Below are 19384 nucleotides of genomic sequence, written 5' to 3' on the forward strand. Positions count from 1 at the left end.
TATGTTGACAACAAAGTTCCAAGACATAAGTGTTGAAAGACTTACTCACATGGCTGCTGATTATATTAGTGTTGATTTTGTAGTAGTTAATTTTTTGTTGTGACCAGTTGAAGGATAATTGGATCTACCTTAAATTTCTTATTAAAAGATGATATTTTGTAGTAGTGGTAGTGGTTGGTGTGTCTCTCATCAGTGTGCTGCTTTGTAGTTAAAGACATTACTTCTGTGCTCTGTTTCAGATTCTTGTGCAGTGAACTTGTGGACCCTCCTTTCTCTTCCAGTTCGAGCCCCTGCTCTATGGCCTTAAGGTACGTCACACGTGTTAGGTGGGTAGTGTTCCACTGAGTGGTGTGTTTTAGGTTTTACAGAAACTGTAAGCTAAGTACTGTGGGAATGAACAGGGTGTTGGATTAATCTCTTTGTTTTGTTTTTTTGCGAAACGCTGAAAGTAGCAGTAGAATTTATAAAAATAAAAAAAAGAGCTTGGCATTTATTCTCTCCCTCTGCTTGGACAACTTCACTTTTTTATTTTGTCAGTAAATGTGCAATGTTTTTGGATGGTATTGGGTGTGTGAGGCATCAAATTCTTTATAGATAACTGAGAAGTTTGGCCATCCAAAGTGAATTGGACCCTTATTGCCATTCATGTGAATTTCAAACTTCCAACACACATAGATGAGTTGACCACTTCTGCCTAGCTGTCAGCTTTTACAACAGCGTTATCCAGTAACATACTGCATTGGTCAGTGAAATATGTACTAGTCTACCTGTGGGCTAGTACAATCTTGTACCAGTTCTTATTGTGTTAATTATACTGTTTTTATGTTACTGTGCTATGAGTGTAACCCTTAGTTGCAGCTGTAAGTGCTGGTCAGCATCCTCAAAAGCACATGGGCAAAATGTCTGCTTGTAGAGGGAACTGTAAAGGCTGTGAAGCTGAATTGCACTGCCGTGTTCATGTAATGCTGTTTTTGCATATTATTGCGGCCTCTGGGAGACAAGCGTCATCTCAGAATGGTAATTGGTTAGGACAGAAAAGAGGATCATTTTGATGGTCTGGTCAGGTCACATTCTCACATTCTTCAGCAGTGACAACCAAGTTCTCTGTGGGTTGCCTCACGACTGTCAATCAGGACTGGGCAGAACCAGCTTGATCTCTTTGTCTTGAGTCTGAATGTTGAACATTGCGTTTCTTATTCCTGTTTGCAGATCAAGGACGATGCATACAAACTTAACTTATAGGTTCCCAGACCTGAAAAGTAAATGGACAAAGTAGCAATGTGCAGTATCAAACTGAGGCAGAGGCTTTATTGTAAGCAAGCACATAAAGGAAAAATGTGTCCTCATTACTGAACATTGACTGTTGTTGTTAGAGTCAGAGTTTGTTCCTTGACAGCCTGTTTGAAGAAAAATACCCCAAAATATATGCAGATGAATGCATGTCGTTCAAGAGGTGTGTTTATTGTGTTAAACACTGGTATACACACATGCACACTTTCGAATATATAAATATTTTAATTTGGGTTTCCATGATGGAATGAATATAAAGGCGTTATCAACTGAATAACCAGACAATGACACTGTAATTTAGGAGAGCAAGCATTAGTAAGGGAATCAAATTTTTCAAATTAGATTTTATGTAGGCGAAATTAAGTTTGTATTACTGTGTTAACTCTGAAGATATTCATATAATGTTGCACCAGGGCAGTCGCACACACACCTGAGCAAAAATGTAATTTTATGGCTTCATAACTTCAGGTTACACTTGAGGGCCCTGCACAGCAAGGCATGTTTGTGGCCTCGACAGTGTGGTTGCTGTTTGCACCATTAGAGGGCAGTGCAACGTTGTTTTGACATTCAGCTTACCTGTCATGGACCTCGAACTGTTTACTGACATCAAGTGGTGGAGTAGTGGTTCAGATGTATGCATACCCAGAGCAAGCAACATGACTGTTACACTGACCAGCTCCCCCAGCTGACTGCAAAACAGACTCTGAGTTCTGGGCCCCAGCCCACTAGTTTTCCTGTTTTCTTCTGCTTGAAAGCAGAACAAGGCAGGGGCGGGTGGGACCCAGAATGGGATAGGAACGCTGCACATTGTTCCTAGAGCTTCCTCTTCCACATTCCTGGGCTGATTGGGATCTGGTTCTCCTGTGCAGGAGTATTGTTCTAACTCAACAGCACCACAGACCTGGCCCCAGCAAACCACAGCTGCCTGCACTGACCATTGTGGTGCTCAGGCCGGGTGATGGCTATCTTTGCCTCATCAGTCATCTCTCTCTCTCTCTCTCTCTCTCTCTCTCTCTCTCTCTCTCTGACTCATTTAGTGATTCTTGCCAGGATCTGCTGCCTCAGCTTCTCTACATCTTTGCCTGGGCCTCAGTCTTTCACTATCCCAACAAATGTCTGTCCTTGCAACTTGAAGCAAATTTTCTATGGTGCTTGATGGATATAATTAATTTTATGTCTTGACCAGTTCGGCAATAACATAAGAGGTCACACACGTTCTGTGATTTGGTGTGCATAATGATAATGAATGACACCTCTATTTGCAGTAATGTCCCAGAAACGCTATATATATATTCAAAAGGCTAAATGCAGTGCTGAACTACAAATCAGTTCCTATTGTGTAGGCGTCTATTGTCTCCATATAGTCTGGACAGTTGCCCTTTTCCTCTATATCCAATGGGGCCAACATACTTTGAACTATTAAACTAAGACTGCCATCCTTACAACAGCACAGCTTTTATAAGTAGGCTTAAAATTTTATTTTAAATGTATTGGCTACTTTCTCTATGGATTGTAAAGTTTTGAAACTAAATTTAACACTAAACAAATTGAATAATTTTATGTTTGTTATTTCATTCATCACAGTTTTGAGAGCTTTGCACAAATGAAGTGGGATTTTTCTGCGGAAATGTTGGTGAGCCAGAGTCCAGCCCTAACAAGCTTTCTGGTAGTTTGCCATCAAATCTTGCTGAGCGTTTTCTTTTTCTCAGCAATGTGGGGCTTGTCAGTAGATTTCAACAGTTAGTTTGTACTACTATGTGTGCTTTCTGCCAGCTGGCCTCTAGGGGGCAGAGTTTCTGCTAAACTTCTGCACTGCACAGTATTCCACTGTGTGCTTACTGTGCAGGCAATGATTGGTGCTGGATAAATGTAATAAAAAAGCAGAGTTGAAATGAATGTGTAGTTCTTTCAAGAATCACACAGGGGAAGAAACAGAGAAAATGGTGATTTTTTTTTCTTCTTCTTGTACTTCCCCTCTTAGGCCATTGACATAGTTTGTATACTGAAACAGTTACATCATCTCACTGCAATTTTCACACACTTTCATAGAGGGTATAAGCACTTCCTTTGTAGGTTTCTGACCATTGGTCTTACACACAGTGCGTTTTTGCATTGACGCCTTTACTCTAAGAAAACATCAAACTTAAAAGTTAGCTATAGAATACCAAATAGACATGTGATCCATGACCATGTGGAACAAAAAGACCCCAAAACCAGCCAATGGAAACACAGCCATGAAACTATTTGGTTCTCATTTTGTAATGGCTAGCCAAAACAATTGTCTACTTACACACCCGAGACTCTACAATGGGGTCTATGTGTGGCCACAGAACCAAAAACAATGACATAAAAGAGAGTTTAAAGCTGCAAAGATGGGTTTTATTCCCATTGGCTTCTGTAGCACTACCAGCTGTTTTACATTACACTTAGTCACTAAATTCAATGTCAAATCAAAATACCTAATGGAGTCTCAATTGGAACAAGATAAAATAAGTATTGTGCTGTTTTTTATTGCCCACTTGCTTTATTGTGGTGCATAATTAATGATGAATCAGCAGAAAAGGCTTATCTTAAAGGTGTTTTAACAGTTTGCTGCACACTGGTTCTACAGTCATCTTTATTTTTTGTGGAGTGTTACAGCTTTGTATAGCTATTGAGGACTGGTTATGTTGGTGCTTGGATGGCCTGTTAATTTTTTTTCATTCCCAGAGAAGAGCAAATTGATGATTTCTTAAGGCGGTGAGCTTTTATAAGAGTCAGCACAGTATAGCCCCTCTCACTCCTCAGCTAGGGATATTTGGAAGGGTTTGAGTTTGCTGCAGGTACAAGCTGTGCAGCCAAGCAGAGCACAGCAGTCTGTCACCCCGTTTCACAGACCCCATCACTTTGCTCATTCTGCTTCTCTTCATAATAGCTCAGCACAGTCGAGCAGAAGTGAAAGCTAAGGGAGGGGTGTTCTTGTTATATAAGTAAGTTTGCAAGAAAGCAAACAAGCATTTGTGTTTGTGTATGAATGCTAACAAGCAACACCATACCGACAACGATAAGGGCTATCAGTAAATGCAGGCGGGCAAGTGTGTCCCACTCCATGGAGCTTTCCTACTTCTTATTGTGTCTGTCAATCTTCTTCCTCCTCTCTCTGTGTATTTCACTGGTGAGCAACACAGGCCAGCAGGGTGTGGCTTGTGTCGTCTCTGTTGTGATTGGCTGGTGGCCCAGGCTTGTGTTATCTCCTGTGGAACATGTTCTAGTCCCACCCCAGATAGTGCCTGGCACTCAAACATAGCCCTGCCCACTCACAATTACATCACAACCCATGAAAAGTGCCATGTCTGTTTGCTTTTTCCGTTCACTGTGAGCAGACAGGTAATGTTGCAGCGTTAGAAGTTTCTCACTGTCACCTTGGCTAGCTGCAGTAAACAGTTTCTCCTCTACTAGTTAGTCCAGAAAAACAACTTAAGAAAGCCTGACAGGTGGTGTCTCTTCTGGTCTGTAAGGGCAGATCTCAGGGTCACACGTACAGGCCTTGACAGTGAGTGAATGTGTAGCTACTGCATGTAGGTAGCAGCTGGAGACGGGGACTGTACTCTGTCTGCTTGCTTGTCTGTTAATGGGGCAGATGAGACAGACAGACAGGTAGGTTGTATGGGAGAATGACATGTCAAAGGCTATTGGACTACCCACCAGAGTGAAAGACAGAAAAAGTCTTGTCGAACATGGAATTTCTGAAGAGCCTGGTTCCGGCTGTCATCTCAGGGGAGGGGCCCATTGAACATGGGGGAGCCGTTCCCAGGGACTCGGGTCCACGGCTCCTTCGCATGAAGCGACTGGGCCTGCTAGTCATGGGACAGACCATTGATGAGGATCCAATAGATCCGGTGATAGAGGTAGATCCAGGGATTGCGTCCTCCACGCCTGCTCGCAGTAACCGAACCCGCCTTAAAGGTATACCTGACTCAACTGCATATCGATGCAGTACTTATCTGTATTGAGTTTGTGTTCATCTCTGCTAATTAACAAGACTACTTCATAGGTGCTTTTTATAATTTTACATTCTTAGTTCAGTGTAGTTCAGCTTTGTTAACATGTAACCAAGGTTGGCTTTACCCCCACTCCCTTTATGCACACATGCTAACATGCTCAGACATACACTGGAGAGATGTAAAGTACTGTGTACAAACTAGGGTTGGGAAGTTGCCTATCATTTTTCATTTGGTGGTAGGGGGACTAGCGCACTTCCTCGTTGCATCCTCCTCGCTTCACCCTTCCCTTCCAAAGGAGAAACTAAGGTGGCAGCCAAAAGTGCAACCCTTAATCTGGAACCAGTGTGTCTGGGCTACTGTACGTGGCAATTCAACATGGCAAAATACATGGAAGGGGAACCGCAGCATCTGTAGATATAAAAGGCTCATTCTAAGGTAACAAAAACAAAACGATTCCTATATTCAGGTGATTATACAATAATGAAAACATAACCAATGCATATTATATTCCATTTCTGCTAATAGATCCTCCTAAATGTTACACACTGGACCTTTTAATAAAAAGATCCAATATCAACGTGTGAAAAAGAAGTTGTACATGATGTACATTGCAGCTGTGGTCCGATAATAGTAACAACACAACATAATGAGCAGCAGAGAGTTGGTTTATCTACAGTACATGGTTATTGTTTTGAGCATTTCAGTAACATTAACTTCCCCCACAGTTCACAGAGCAATGCTTTTGTCAGGAGAAAGAACAAAGTCTGTTTGTATTATATCATAGACTAACATCATGTTCTTTAAGTTTTTCAGCCTAGTTAGCCAAAATGTGACCTCAAGCATTTTAACAGTAGCAACCAGACAGAACTGAGGCAGAGGGCAGCTGGTGCTGGGGGAGCCCTCTGTTGTGTGAAGGTACCGACAAACTTCACTGGCTGGAGGAAGCAGAGTTTAGGCTAGATTAGAGATTATTATATTTTTGTTCTAAATGTAAATGATTTACCACAGTAGGCTAAGATTTTTTACACAATTCATAAATGCATTTTGCCCCCCAAAAAATTTAAATGACAAAGTATTTTAAATGGCAGGCATCAGCAATTTACAGTTATCAGACCTTAATGAACATCTAGCAAACCGAAGACTCAGATATTACAGTGGGTTTTGGGTTTACAGGTGTCAGGTCGCCCAAAAACTACATATGTACTGTGAATAGGCAATTGTTTGCTAACATGTTAGCAACTTTATATCGGGCTGTGTTTTTGCCAGCTTGTTTTAACTCTGTCTGCCCCAAGTGGCTTTACCTACATATCAAGCAGTGTTTCCTCTATGTTGATTTTGAAGCGGCAGCCCGCCGCTGTTATTTCTGCCACCACGGTATTAGAAATGGGGCAGACGCACAATGTAGTCACGGTTGCCTTTTCAATGATCCTGCCGACAAAATGCACCCCCGTTGGCTGCCGCTCACGTTGCAATTTAACAACAAGTAGAACTATTCAGAGGTTATTGGGGCTGTCCAGTTTAACTCCACATACCGTTGTGTTGATGTAGCTTATTGTCAAAACTTTCGCTTTCTTCCAAGTCGACTATTAAACAGCTCCACGAAAAACGTCACCGCGGTGGGTCCGTTTTAATTGGACAACGTTGAACTTTTCAGTTCTCAGCTCAACGTCCTGATATCAAACACCTGGAAACATTAAAACGGTAAATATATTTGTTTGTGGACAGGCCTGACCCCACTGCTAAAAAAAATCCTAGAGGAAACACTGTCAAGGAACACGTTGCAAGCTCTGGTTGTTTTTTAAAAGGTTTAGAAGGTTGTCCTCCCCCCCCCCCCCCCATATAATCATCAGATTATATATAGATTGCTTGTGCTTTTTGTGCCTCGTCTTGTGATGCACATTGAATAATTCTTTGCTTATTAACAAACATTGTTGGAATATAGCCAGTGTTATTTAGCTGGGTTTTTTGTGCATTTATGAGAGCCTATGAGAGCCTACTTGTTGATATTGGGTAGTGATATAAAGCATTATAGGAATCCATCAAAGAAAAACAGTGACCTTCTGGTAATGCTGAGCTATTCTAAGTATGCCCTGTACAGCTGTATTAGGTAAAATAAATGAATATAGTTAGAGGACTAGTATTGGGACCTGCATACTGTGGCGTTTGAGAGTTGAGGTCCCAAAGTATGTGTTGTGCTGACAGTGTTAATCCTCTAAAGTAGGTCTACTGTTGTGTCTATGGATACAGTAGTTAAAGTTTTAGTAGATGTGTGCACACATACAAATTATGTGTACGTGCAGGCCAGCCAGTTTGCATCACCAGTGGGGTGATAATTTGTCGTCAATCTCAGTGTGGCTTCTTTACAGTACTACCTGTCAGAGCACGCTTGCTCCCTGTTTGCTCGTGGCTAAAGCATGACAGGGCTCTCCCTTCTGCTCTACTCACCTAGCCTCTTTTCCTCTGAGAATAGGACTAACCAAGACAGCTAGCTCAACTAACCCACTTTAACAATGATAGGCTGAGTTTGTTTTTGTTTTGTTTTTTAGCTTGACTCCAGTAGATGTTTGTGTTTGTGCTGCTCAGACTGCTAGTAAGATATTGTTGTTATTATTATTAAAAGACAGCAAGATGACTTTTCTACAGAATTGACTGGGCAAATTGTTTTCAAATCTTTCCTTTCTTTCTTTCTCTCTTTCTTTCTTCCTTTCCAAATAGGGAACATCCGTCATATTAGAAAAATCTCCTTTTTTCATCATGCTGGTGGTGTCAGGGGTCATAATGGTGAGTTATGTAATAAAAGTGATGTGATTACTACAGTAGTTGAGGTAAGGAGACATAGGTCTTTGTCTGGCATATTCATACCTCAGGATAATTTTCCCTGTGTTTAAATCAGAGCTGAGTGCCACTCCCTTGTTGCAGAACTGGCATGACCTGTCTGAGTTGGCTTTTAAGGTGGTGCTGCTCTTTTCTTTCTGTCATTTGTCTTACTTTGCACACAGTGACATCACCCAGTTCCTCAACATACAGCTGAGTTTTTGGGAAGGGTTTGATCCGGACAGTATTTGGTTAATGGGTGCAGCAGGTTTCCTGTTTGTGATTCGGGAGGGTTTGCAGCATGTGACTGAACATGAGTGTACACTGGTGGGTTGTACTTCTGTATTGAAAGATGTGCATGTGATTTATGTCTGAACAGTTCATGGGGCGTGTATCCAGACAGCCTGGACAAACTTATTCATCGAGTTTGTTAAATAGTTATTAGCCAGCTATAGTGAAACAAACCCCTGTAATGGTGCACCTCGGTGCAGACTCTGAACTTGGTAAGAATATTGTGTCATAGCTGGGAAGACAAATGCCATGAATCATTGTTAGTGCTCTTTCTCCAACCAGCTCTCCAAATAAATGCTCCTTCATAGTGTACAACTTGAAGATGGCCCATTTGAAGAGCTATGAGTAATGAGCTGACCTTTTTCTACCTGTGTTAAAATGAGTTTTAATTCAGATTTGCCCGCCGTTCCGCTCTGTCATTCCATAAAGAGGATATGCTTCTGTTCTGACCTAAGAATGACTCTTTGCTGAAATGAGTTGCCTCTCTTGATTTGCTACAAGGGAAATCTTAGAAATGTCATTGGGTCGATGTGTCTGAACTTTGTGCAAGGAGTTATTTATAAAGATAATTTTGATTATTTAGTCGTACAGCTACAGAGCATAATACCGTGGAAGTTGGCCAACTTCAAATCCGACCTGTGACCCTTTGCTGCATGTCATCCCCCCTCTCTCCCCCTTTCCTGTCAGCTGTCTTATCCAGTAAAAAAAAAAAGGCAAAACAATCTCTAAAAAATACAAAAAATACTTACTTTCTCTAAATGTGCAGAGTTTCTGTCTTGATAGTTATTACGAGGAAATATGAAATAGCTGGTTCCTGGCTCAAGGGAGTGTGTAGAAGTGAGGAGCTGTGCAGGTTGCAGAGTTGTGCTGCATACCCAGACTGCTGTGATGGATCTAAATGGCGTGTCCTCTGCAGCCCAGGCACCATTGGGGAGGTCAGGGATTGAATTACAGCTACTATCGATTATTGTTCCCACCACTGCCCTTCAGAGAGGCCAGGACAGGAAATGCATCCTCCACCCTGTGCACTCCTGGGAGGAACAGCTCCCCTATACTGTCTGCAGTCAGGATGGCTAGCTGTCAATCACTGCTCCCACTTTGGGAATGGAGCTACTATAACTTGCCTTGGTTGTGCATTTAGTTGAGATTATTTAATCAGTGAGCTCTTCTTTCCAGGAAGTCCGTTATGATAATGTTTATTTGAAGTCCTCAACTTACGTCAGCTCTGTTGGACAGTAGCTCTAATGTTCCCAGAGAGATGATGTTGTGAGTTATTCCGCTGCATTCCTTGAACAATAAAGCTGGTTTACAGAAAACAGGGCTTGCAGACGTCTCTGCATGTTTGTATATTAACTGTTTCGCTGATAAGGATGATAATATGAACTCTAATTCTGTTTTTAAACAATGTGTACAGACTAGTCTTCTGCCAAATACCTCTGCCTTCCTCCTACTACTAAGGAGCTCGAGCTAAAGGCTCCAGTTAAGCTAAAAGCTTGTTTTAGGGAGACTCAAGGCCTGGAATAGAGGATTTCCAGATGCCATGGCCTATAAATCTTGTTCTCCCCATTTAAAATAAAACCCCAAACATGTCCCATCAGGGTTTTTTTTCCCAGTGAAAATTAAAATTGTGATGCAAAAATTATCATTCCGACTAATCATGAATCGTATCGCAATATCTTTCAAAATAATGGCAATATGTTTTTTCCATATCGTGCAGCCCATATCTGACCCAAACCTATGTATTCAACTATCCATCCACTTTGCCATGCCCCACTGCACTTGTGTTGGGTAGCAGAACTTGGAAGTATCTGTTGAATCATGAAAGAGCTCAACAGTGCCCAAGTAGGCTAAATTCAAAATATGTTTTGATAGAAAAATAATAATAATAAAATGCTAAAGAAACAAAATTGTGCAGTTCCAAACCAGCACTGGCTCTGGTATCAGCCACATAGTTTAACAAAGGGTCCATTTAAAGGAATATACTTATTAGCTTTCAGAGAGACATGAAAGGGATATCAACCTTCTCATTTAACTCTCAGCAAGTATAAGCAAAATTGTGAACTATTTAATGTAATGTTAATTTAAATGTCTCTCCATATCATCTGCATATAACTATGATATGTAATTACTGGGACTCTAAAGAATCTGTGCTTGTTTTTTTTTACAAGGCTGAGTTTCACAGTGGAAGCCTGCATCAGGGTAGCACCAGCCATGGCTTGACAAAGCATCTGCTTGTGTTGTGTTTGTTTGCAATGAGCTCTGCCTCATTTTGCATAACTTGTGTAGTGGAGGACATGTGACAGCGGGAGAGACTGAAGGCGAGAGAGAAATAAAGACTAAACTAAAAGAAGACAAAGAGCATTTGTCTTTTGCAGCCTTTCCAATGCTGTTCCCCTCAGAATATTTTGATAACAAACTTAATCCTTCTCTTGACTACAAATTGCTTGATGTCATGTGGCTCTGTTTTTAAGTCTCTGAGAGAGCAGAAGAAACTTGTCATCAACACAAGATTAAAATATCAGATGAATCAGGTGTGTGTCTGTGTCTCTGTTACATTCACGCAAACACAGTGGGCTGTTTTCTCACTAATGCAGTGCGTAGTGACTTTGTGTCTTTGTGTAACTATGCCTGGTAGCTTTTGGACGGAGCAATGATGTAATGCCTATGACTCCACTGGGTGTGAACGATTAGTTAACAAATAGATTAGTTGTGGTCACTATTACGCCGTGGTTAAAAACTGGTAAGAAAGTACCAGTAACACAATGTCTGGTACCCATGTCCCATTGTTTGGTCATATATGAGGTCACATACCTCATATTCCTTCTGAGTGCAGTTGGAGTACAATGTACTTAGTTTTGAAGGTGGGGATGTATGGCACATGTTATTTAGTAATATAATATTTTTTATTATTGTGGTGCAGAGCTCTGAACCAGTTGTGTGTTCTCCCCCATGTTCAGTTTATCCTCCCTTTTTCTTTCCCTCCTCCATCCTCCCAGTCTTTCCTTTCCCTCCTACTGCAGTCAGGGATGACGCATCAGTATTGCTGTGGAGCTTACAGGAAGTGTCGTTTTGATAGGCCAGTAGAGAGGCAGCACAGTAGCAACTCTGACATGCGTATGCATTGCTGAACCACAGCCAGGGAACACTCGCAGCATTTTGATGACATCACCCACACTCTTCTCCCGCCTCCCTCTGTTTGCTGTTGAAACAAGCTCGCTCTCACTCAGAGAGAAAAGAGCAGGCATCAGTAAAAGAACAAGAGCTAGCTCGGAAGAGGAGGGGCCGCTCGTGAGCGAATGAAGAGAGAGAGAGCTTTGGGGGGAGGCGGAGGGTGGCTGACGGTGCTAGTGAGTTAGGACTGGCACACACATACACACACAGGAAGAGAAGAGGAGAGGGAATATTGCAGTACATTGTTAAGACTTCTATCGTGTACTGTTCTGCTGCTGTTTCTCTCCTATCAGGAGCAAAAGTTCTCACGCAGTTTTGTCCTTTGCCTTTCTGGATTTTTCTGTGCTGAAATGGGGATGAGGGACTCTGTGGATTGGCAAGCGGGCAGCAGGCACTGGGGTGGAATACTTCTCTAACTAGCCAGGCTATGCTCTCTCTCCTCTTCTCCCGGCACAGTTTCTTTCTTCAGTGACCTAGGTGGCAGAGGAAACAAACTGGTAGCACATCTTTTTGGGTCTCTTTCCTCAGCAGCTGCACATTCGGGATGATGCCTTTAACTAGCACCTGTGGAGGGTAGTATTCAGCTCCAGTCAGGGAAGAGGAGCGGCACATGTGAGGCGTATATTTTTGAGAAGAGTGGAATGTTTGGGTTTTGTGAAATGAAAGTGACAGGAGTCCTGTAAAAAAAATTGTGCCTTCTGGGGAAGCCTAACTTTTGAGAGCCGCCATGCTGAGCCTGCAGGATTCGGTCTTCTTTGAGATCAGCATCAAATCTCTACTCAAGTCGTGGAGTAGCAGCTGTGAGTACCTCGCCAAGCTTGCACTCATGTTTACATACCAGACCTGGCCACCAGACTTATCTACCACACAAAGCCAGCAGACCCTATGCAGCATGTTTGCATGCAATCCAATCCATGCTTGGAGATTTCCTGTCTCCTCACTGCGTAAGAAATGTGGTTATTAATGGAGTTGTCAGGATGAATGATTGTTTAGCCAGCATTGTTTGATGTTTATGCAGGTTGCCAGAGTTGATCTCTTCCTCCAGCAGAGTCTACCCTGTTCCCCTACTGGCTCCTGGTTGTCCCATAGATAATGTTTCTATTGATGAGCATCTGCTGATATAGAACACAGGTGGACTTGAAGTACTCTCTCTGTTGCTCTGAAGGCGCTGGCTGCTCCCAGCTCGTCCTTACTCTTTCCATCTTTGTCAACTTTTTAAAAAATTTCAACATTTAAATGTCTCTCTTTCAGTCTTCCATAGCAGCACTCAATGCAATCTTCATCCCTCTTTTTTTCCCTCTTACTTTTATAACCCTCTTCTCTCTTCCCCCTGGGGCAGCTAATGTTTCTCTACTATTGATCTGTCTTCTGGTTCCCTCCTATTATTAGCTTCCCATACAGCCCATATTACATCAGGAATAAAAAGGCGCTGGCTCCTCAGTCTCATTGAAATGTAGTGGTGGACAAAGGTGGACAGCCAACAGTAGTTGGAATTGCCCAGCTGGTGCTGTTTATTCATCACTCCAGTTTTACCTGCATTAAAAATTACACACAACCCTGTTTCTTCTGCAATTTGAAACGATACACTTTTTGTTAATACATTTTCAATATTAAATTAAGAAATAGCTTTGTTCAGTATTGAGGTTATGTTTGTGTTTACATTTGGATCATAAATTGCATATCTGATGGTCCTGTGTATCTACTTTGACAAACCTGGCTCTCCACACAACAGTTTGAGTGCACAGTGAACAGCACATAGTTTGCAACACATAGCTTTGCTGTGATTGCAGAACCTCAGCCGCACAAATAATGACCAAACATTCCTCTTGTCCAAAAAAGGAACGTATAGTTTGCCTTTTTAAGGTTGTGTGAAAGTGATATCACAAACTGCAGAGCCAAGTAAGGGAAATGTTGTTGTTAAGTAGATATCAGATCACAGGTTAAAGACTTCTTTTGTATTGTAAATGTTGATAAGCGCTTCATGTCAGTTCTGTCTTGCTCTCTCTGTCTCTGTCTCTCACACACGCACACACGCACACACACACACACACACACACACACACACACACACACACACACACACACACACACACAGTGATAACAATTGGGAATGTGTTGTACAAGTTTGTTCTAGATATGGAGGTTTTTGAAGATTATTGAAGATATGTGCGGTATGGTAACTAAAAGTCACTTCATCATGTTCGGTCTGATGATTGTTCCCAGATTAAAATCCAAAACTGATTAAAGAAGATTAGGACAGATTTAGTTTGGTCATAAACCATTTATTGATTTATATACGTGTAGTAGTTAATAATTTAGAACCTTTTTAATGTTGTTTTTCATACGCAATGAAATCTGTCATTGTAATGATCAATATTACCAAATGAAAAGAAATAATATCAGTAATAAATAAATATCAGTGTCATCAACATAACAAGAAATAGTAGTGTAGTTTTGCTCAATTTTAGCCAATGGGAGCATATATTTCTTGGTCTGTGGGACCTCCCCTTTGGTTGGTAAGACTTGAATCATTCTATGACTGTACCAAAAAGTTCCACCTAATTTTCTACTTTCTAGCAGCAGACTGTGGTCTAGTAGCTGAAATGATGCCAGCATTAACATTTAAATGTATAGAATAAAAAGCTTTAAGAGCAGTTTCAAAATCATCATTATTTTAAGACATCACTGACAGGGGTCAAGTGTTGCTTAACAATAATTACCACAAATATAAAATGTGAACCATTGCATTGTGGGCTGTTTAACAATGCAATTTACTTAATATGGACACAGTAAATCAGAATAGTAGCTCAGTGGCTAGGACTGCTACTACCAATCAAACAGATCTCTGGACGGGAACTATCCTGTGTGGAGTTTCCATGTTCTCCTTGTCTCCGCGTCAGTTAGTTCCAGATGCTCTGGTTTCCTCATGCAGCAAAGATATGCTGGTTATTCAAATAAGAACATCTGAACTGCCCAAAGGTGTGAATGGGGGTTTGAACATATTTGTCTATGTTTTACTCTATGAAAGACTGGTGTCTTGGCCAGGATTTATCTTGCTTGTCGCCCAGTGTGTGCTGGAATAGGCTTTGACCCCCATCACCATGAACCAACAGAATATATAATTTAAATAATGTAATTTTTAATGCAAGAAGCCCCTGTTCTCTCCCTCAAGTTAATAGAGTTGAGAAATGAAAGTATGAATTTATAAAAGATACATAGCATTGCCAAGTTTTCTGTTAGCTTAGCAGTCAAATGTTCACCTGTTGAGTAAACAACTTCCCTCTATTTGCCCCTCTTTTTAATTACTCACCCCCTCACCCCTCTCTCCCCTCTCTCCCCTATCCTGTGCTGGTTGCCAGTTTTTGGGCCTCTCAAACAAAGAGGGCCTGATTTCAAAAACCCTCTTTAAGCTGTCCTGCTACAACTTCCACATGCATACTCTCTTTTTGCGATGCTTTCCCTCTATATTATTAATTCTGTTAATGAATAAGAACAAATAAGAATTTTTTAATGTTCTTTGTTTACTAGAGATGTTAGTGTTCAGTTGGAACACCCAATATTTTCAACAATTAATACATATGGTGACTTCACAGTTTGGCTCTTCGTGTTTAAATCAGTTTTTGAATCATGATGCAGCATGCATATTGGTTTGGTTTGCTCTGTCACTGACTAGACCTGTTACCAGAGTCTTGTCAGCCTCTTTTAACAAATTATTTTTGTCCTGTATGTTTTAGATTCTTTTTTGTTTTGACGTAGTTAGGTGAAGAGTAAACTAGTAGTAACTCGTCAGAGGCTGAGCATGTTGAGACACAATAGCAGAACTGGCACTGCCACACCACAAAAACATTGGCAGTGATTCCTTTGTCTCTTTCTAAAAAAAAAAATGGACGCACTCACGGCCCTGCATTCCAACAGTATGCGTGTGTTTGTGCTGTTTTTACTGGTTGTCCTGACAGGGGAAGTGAGCAGGCGTTTGGGAGGGCTTTATTATAACTGTGACAAGGTGGAGCCACTGCTCTAATAGTTGTGCAATCCTGTGGGGTACTCAGTTCCTTAAGCACAACCATAGAACTCATAACAAAACATAAGCATTTTCTACAGCACTTTGGTAGATTTTTATTAGACTTTAGAGGAGTTTAGCAGAACTGTTGTTCAGGTCAAGATGTTCAGATTTCTTTAGATACTAGTGTTCTCTTGGGCAGCAGATATAGAATTTTTCAGGCTGAGACAGAAAACAGAAACTATATTTTGACAGATAATGTTATGATATATGAGGAAGAAGACCAACTCTGAACAATTGGTCAGAAACCAGTATAAATAGCCTTGGGACCAATGCATGTTCAGTTCTTTAAACCAGGCTCTTTTTTTTTTTTATTCTCCATATCATACAATACGGCACTGACATCCAACAGTAGATTCTGCCACAAAACATACCTGAAATACAACCTATCCTTGAGGGCTTTTGTTTAAAGCCCTTAAGTACGGGACAAGCTTTCTTTTTTACATATTATTAGCAAAGCATCCTTTTGCATTTATTTTTCATTCAGATTTGAATGGGAAATGAGGAATATGACCTTAGGGTCACTGGCTTAAAACTGTGAGAAGTTTGCAACCTTCCTCTTTTTTTGATCATTTATAAAGATCTGTGCTATGGGGTCAGCTTTCGAAGGGAATCATAGTTTGGCATGCCACAAATGACTGGCATGTCTCAAGGAAAAAGAGAGCGAGGGAGGGGATGGCCAATGCAAAGACTTGGCCCAGAAAAAGATGCCTTTAGGTTTTTTTTTTTTTTTTCTTGTTTTGTCATTAACTGGAAAAGTACAGTGTTGGGGTATTAATTTGTGTGAACCAGTCAACAATCCAGCTGGCCCAGGGTGGGAGAGAAAAGAAGGATAGAGGGGGCAGAGCACCCAGCACTGATTGGATATTAGGAGCTGGCTATGTGACATCATTGGGGGTGTTGGTGCAGCACAGTAAACAAAGAGGGAAATGCTTGAAAGGCTCTCTGTGCTGCTGGACAACATGACCACAACACAGCTAACACTTGCTACTACACTGCCCCTTCCACCTCTGCACTTTCATTTGCTCTATAAAAATAGCATGAATATTCATTTATAATTAAATTAATAATAACAATTTCAATTACACTATGCTTTAGAATATTTTGTTGTTATTTTGTTTTATTTCATTTTATTTTATAGGTGGGTAGTGGCCAGGCATACTTTAGATATGTTTTTTTAATGGGTGTACTACTGAAGGTATATTAAAACAGAAATCCAGGAAATCCTGTGTAATGTGAAGTGGTGTAGATATCCATGGAAAAACCCTAAGGCACTCAGTCTATGGATGAATCAATGTAATAAATGTATTCTTCGAGCATGGGCAGCAGAACAGAGCAATGCGTATTGGCTCTGTCATTATCAGGGTCTGAATTTTATTGTCATTTAAAACAGCGTTCAGGGACATATGTCAACAAAAAGGAGGGCTACAGGTTCACCAATACAGTGCAAAGAAGAAGAAAAAAAGAGGTCCAGTCAGCATCATCTCATTTCTTTAGTTGGGCCTCCTTTGGACCAGTAGGATCCAGAAAAGTGGTCAAAAATGGGTGCTTAAACAAAGGTCAGCTGATCACATAGCTTTACACAAAAAAAAACAGTCCGTTGGCGCTCTCAGTACAAATCAGTTATTTTGAGTCATTTTCCCCTGCTGCTCCGCTACACCGGATTTTAGGGTCCCTCCACCTGCCAAATCCCACTTTAACCTCAGGCAACTGTGTACAACATCCCATTGCTCAATAACTGAAACCTTATCTCTGACATTTTTGGTTACCATCATACAAAAAAGCTTTATATGCGAGGCGTGGATGTTTTTCCTTTGCTAAAAGACATATTTTTTCCTGCACTTTTGCTCTTTAGCCGTATTCAGACGATTAAGAATGCATGAGTGTTTCTGTGACAACCAGGAAGAAACAGAACAAGGCTTTTCCTGGGAGGGAATGAGGTAAAGGGTCAGTTTACTATTGGCTGCCCAGTTGGCTGGACTGGAACCATTGTAGAGCAGAGTAGAAGTTGTGTCCCAGCTGTAGCATAAATCTTAAGAGCACTCTTGAATGTTATGAAGCCTTGTGTGAATAGATGACAACTTGGCTGTCTTAAGCATGTACCTAGACAAGTGTTTCATTATGGTCATGCAATTTTATGTATTTCATTTCATTTTTTGGCAAATGGAGCTGGTAGTTAAGTGCTTTTTAAGGTAATTTATTGTTAATGCATGTGCACTCACCGATTTAAACACCCCAATTGATTAAATGGTTAAGAGTAAGTGTTTGTGAATGAGGTTTAATTAACTTAAGTTAACTTAGAGACTCACACATTTTTCACCTGCATTAAAAGGTGTACATATGTTTATTAGGTTAAGAAAGTAAACTTATGCTGCTGTGTAAATTATTGGCTTATATAAAAATATGTAAACACCCGAAGATTTCACCCTTTATGTGATTGTTGAACATCTGTTTCCAAAGCTGTCGGCTCTGGCTTCTCTGCCATTTCCCTGAACGCCCAAACCTAGCCCCTTAAGATTTGCTTAGGCTTTATTATTTGAATAGGATGGCCAAATGATCTGTGCCACATGTAAATGTGCAGAGAACTCTGGGTTCTCTTTGTGACCCTGGATGTTTTTTTCAGGAAGCCAGTCTAAATACTGTTGAAGGAGCTCTGTGGACACTTAGTTTAGTGTGTTTAGTTTTCTTTCCTCACTCAACTTTCCCCAGGCTTCTTTTTTACTTAATTTACTTTGTTTAGGCTCTTTTAAAATACTTTCATAAAAGGTGCTATAGAAATTGATGAACCAACCATTCCTGCAATGTTTTGACTATAGAGTGCAGCAATTTAGGATGTGGGAAAATGTAACCAGACAGGCTCTTTATAATGACAATGTGATAAATCCCAGAAATGCCTGCTACTACTGTGCTGTAGGAACACCACAGCACTGCCCACAATTGTCATTTTCTGCAGGATTCATCCTCTAATCCTCTCTACCCAGAGTAACTCATTTAGATTTGCATTTTTTTGTGGTGAAACAGAAAAAAAATCAACGATACCAGATACAACAACAGAGTCATCATTTATACACCATGACACTCAACAGCTGGCCATATGAAACCTTGGTTGGTTGCATAAGAGTTGAACCAAGGACATCATGTTATATTCTATGCACTCACACCCACTGATTTTTCAGTGTTCTCTGTATTATCCCTTAATTGTCACTAATAATGTAGAAGCATACTTTTCAGTATTTTAAGTTAGATTTTGTAATTAGGATTGTCTTTACTATGAGTTAATATATAACGTTAGATGTCTGCTGCACTTAATATTCGGCTTGGTATCTAATATTGCAAATGTGTGATTATGAAATATAAATACAGTAGGAATGTCACGATCAGTAACGTACAGGTGGCACAGGGTTTGATACGTCACTTTGTGGGTTACTCACAGCAGCGGTTTAATGAATTATTTTTGTCTTTTTGAAAGAATTCGCACAGAAAAAACAATGTATAAACATTTTTTTTCAACTTATATATTTTTTTCAATACCAGATGATAAAATGAAATAAAAATAAGGAACACTTTTAAGGTAAACCTGAAGAAAGACTAAAAATGAAAAAGCATTGCATATCTGGCCAAACTAGGTTTCTCAATGCAGAAGTAGTGCAAGAAAAAATGCATTTTAACACCCTGTCCATCTTGTCAGCTTCTACATTCTCAGGAACGCCAGCTGGGTTCACCATAAGTTTGATGAGCTCAGCTCACAGTTGCCAGCATTGTGCTCAGAATGGCC

At 40.7% G+C, this 19384-nt stretch overlaps 1 protein-coding gene across 19 annotated transcripts in view; it reads left to right on the top strand.

The window, feature by feature from the left end:
* The window catches only part of fryl (furry homolog, like), a 68536-nt gene that overhangs the window by 4776 nt on the left and 44376 nt on the right, over positions 1 to 19384 (top strand). For 9 of the 19 annotated variants that reach the window (XM_051376252.1, XM_051376253.1, XM_051376257.1 and 6 more), the window contains exons 1-2: positions 4634 to 5235; positions 7989 to 8054. The exons of 1 other annotated variant lie outside the window; for it this stretch is intronic. In XM_051376252.1, coding sequence (XP_051232212.1) covers positions 5007 to 5235; positions 7989 to 8054 — 295 coding nt within the window. In that variant the 5' untranslated portion in view covers positions 4634 to 5006. Of the gene's footprint in view, positions 1 to 239; positions 309 to 4633; positions 5236 to 7988; positions 8055 to 11706; positions 12350 to 19384 lie in introns of those variants that run through there. 9 more of the 19 variants (XM_051376267.1, XM_051376266.1, XM_051376268.1 and 6 more) reach the window with 4 other exon arrangements.

The sequence above is a fragment of the Dicentrarchus labrax genome, unplaced genomic scaffold (genome assembly GCF_905237075.1).
Source record: "Dicentrarchus labrax unplaced genomic scaffold, dlabrax2021, whole genome shotgun sequence".
Classification (NCBI taxonomy): domain Eukaryota; kingdom Metazoa; phylum Chordata; class Actinopteri; family Moronidae; genus Dicentrarchus; species Dicentrarchus labrax.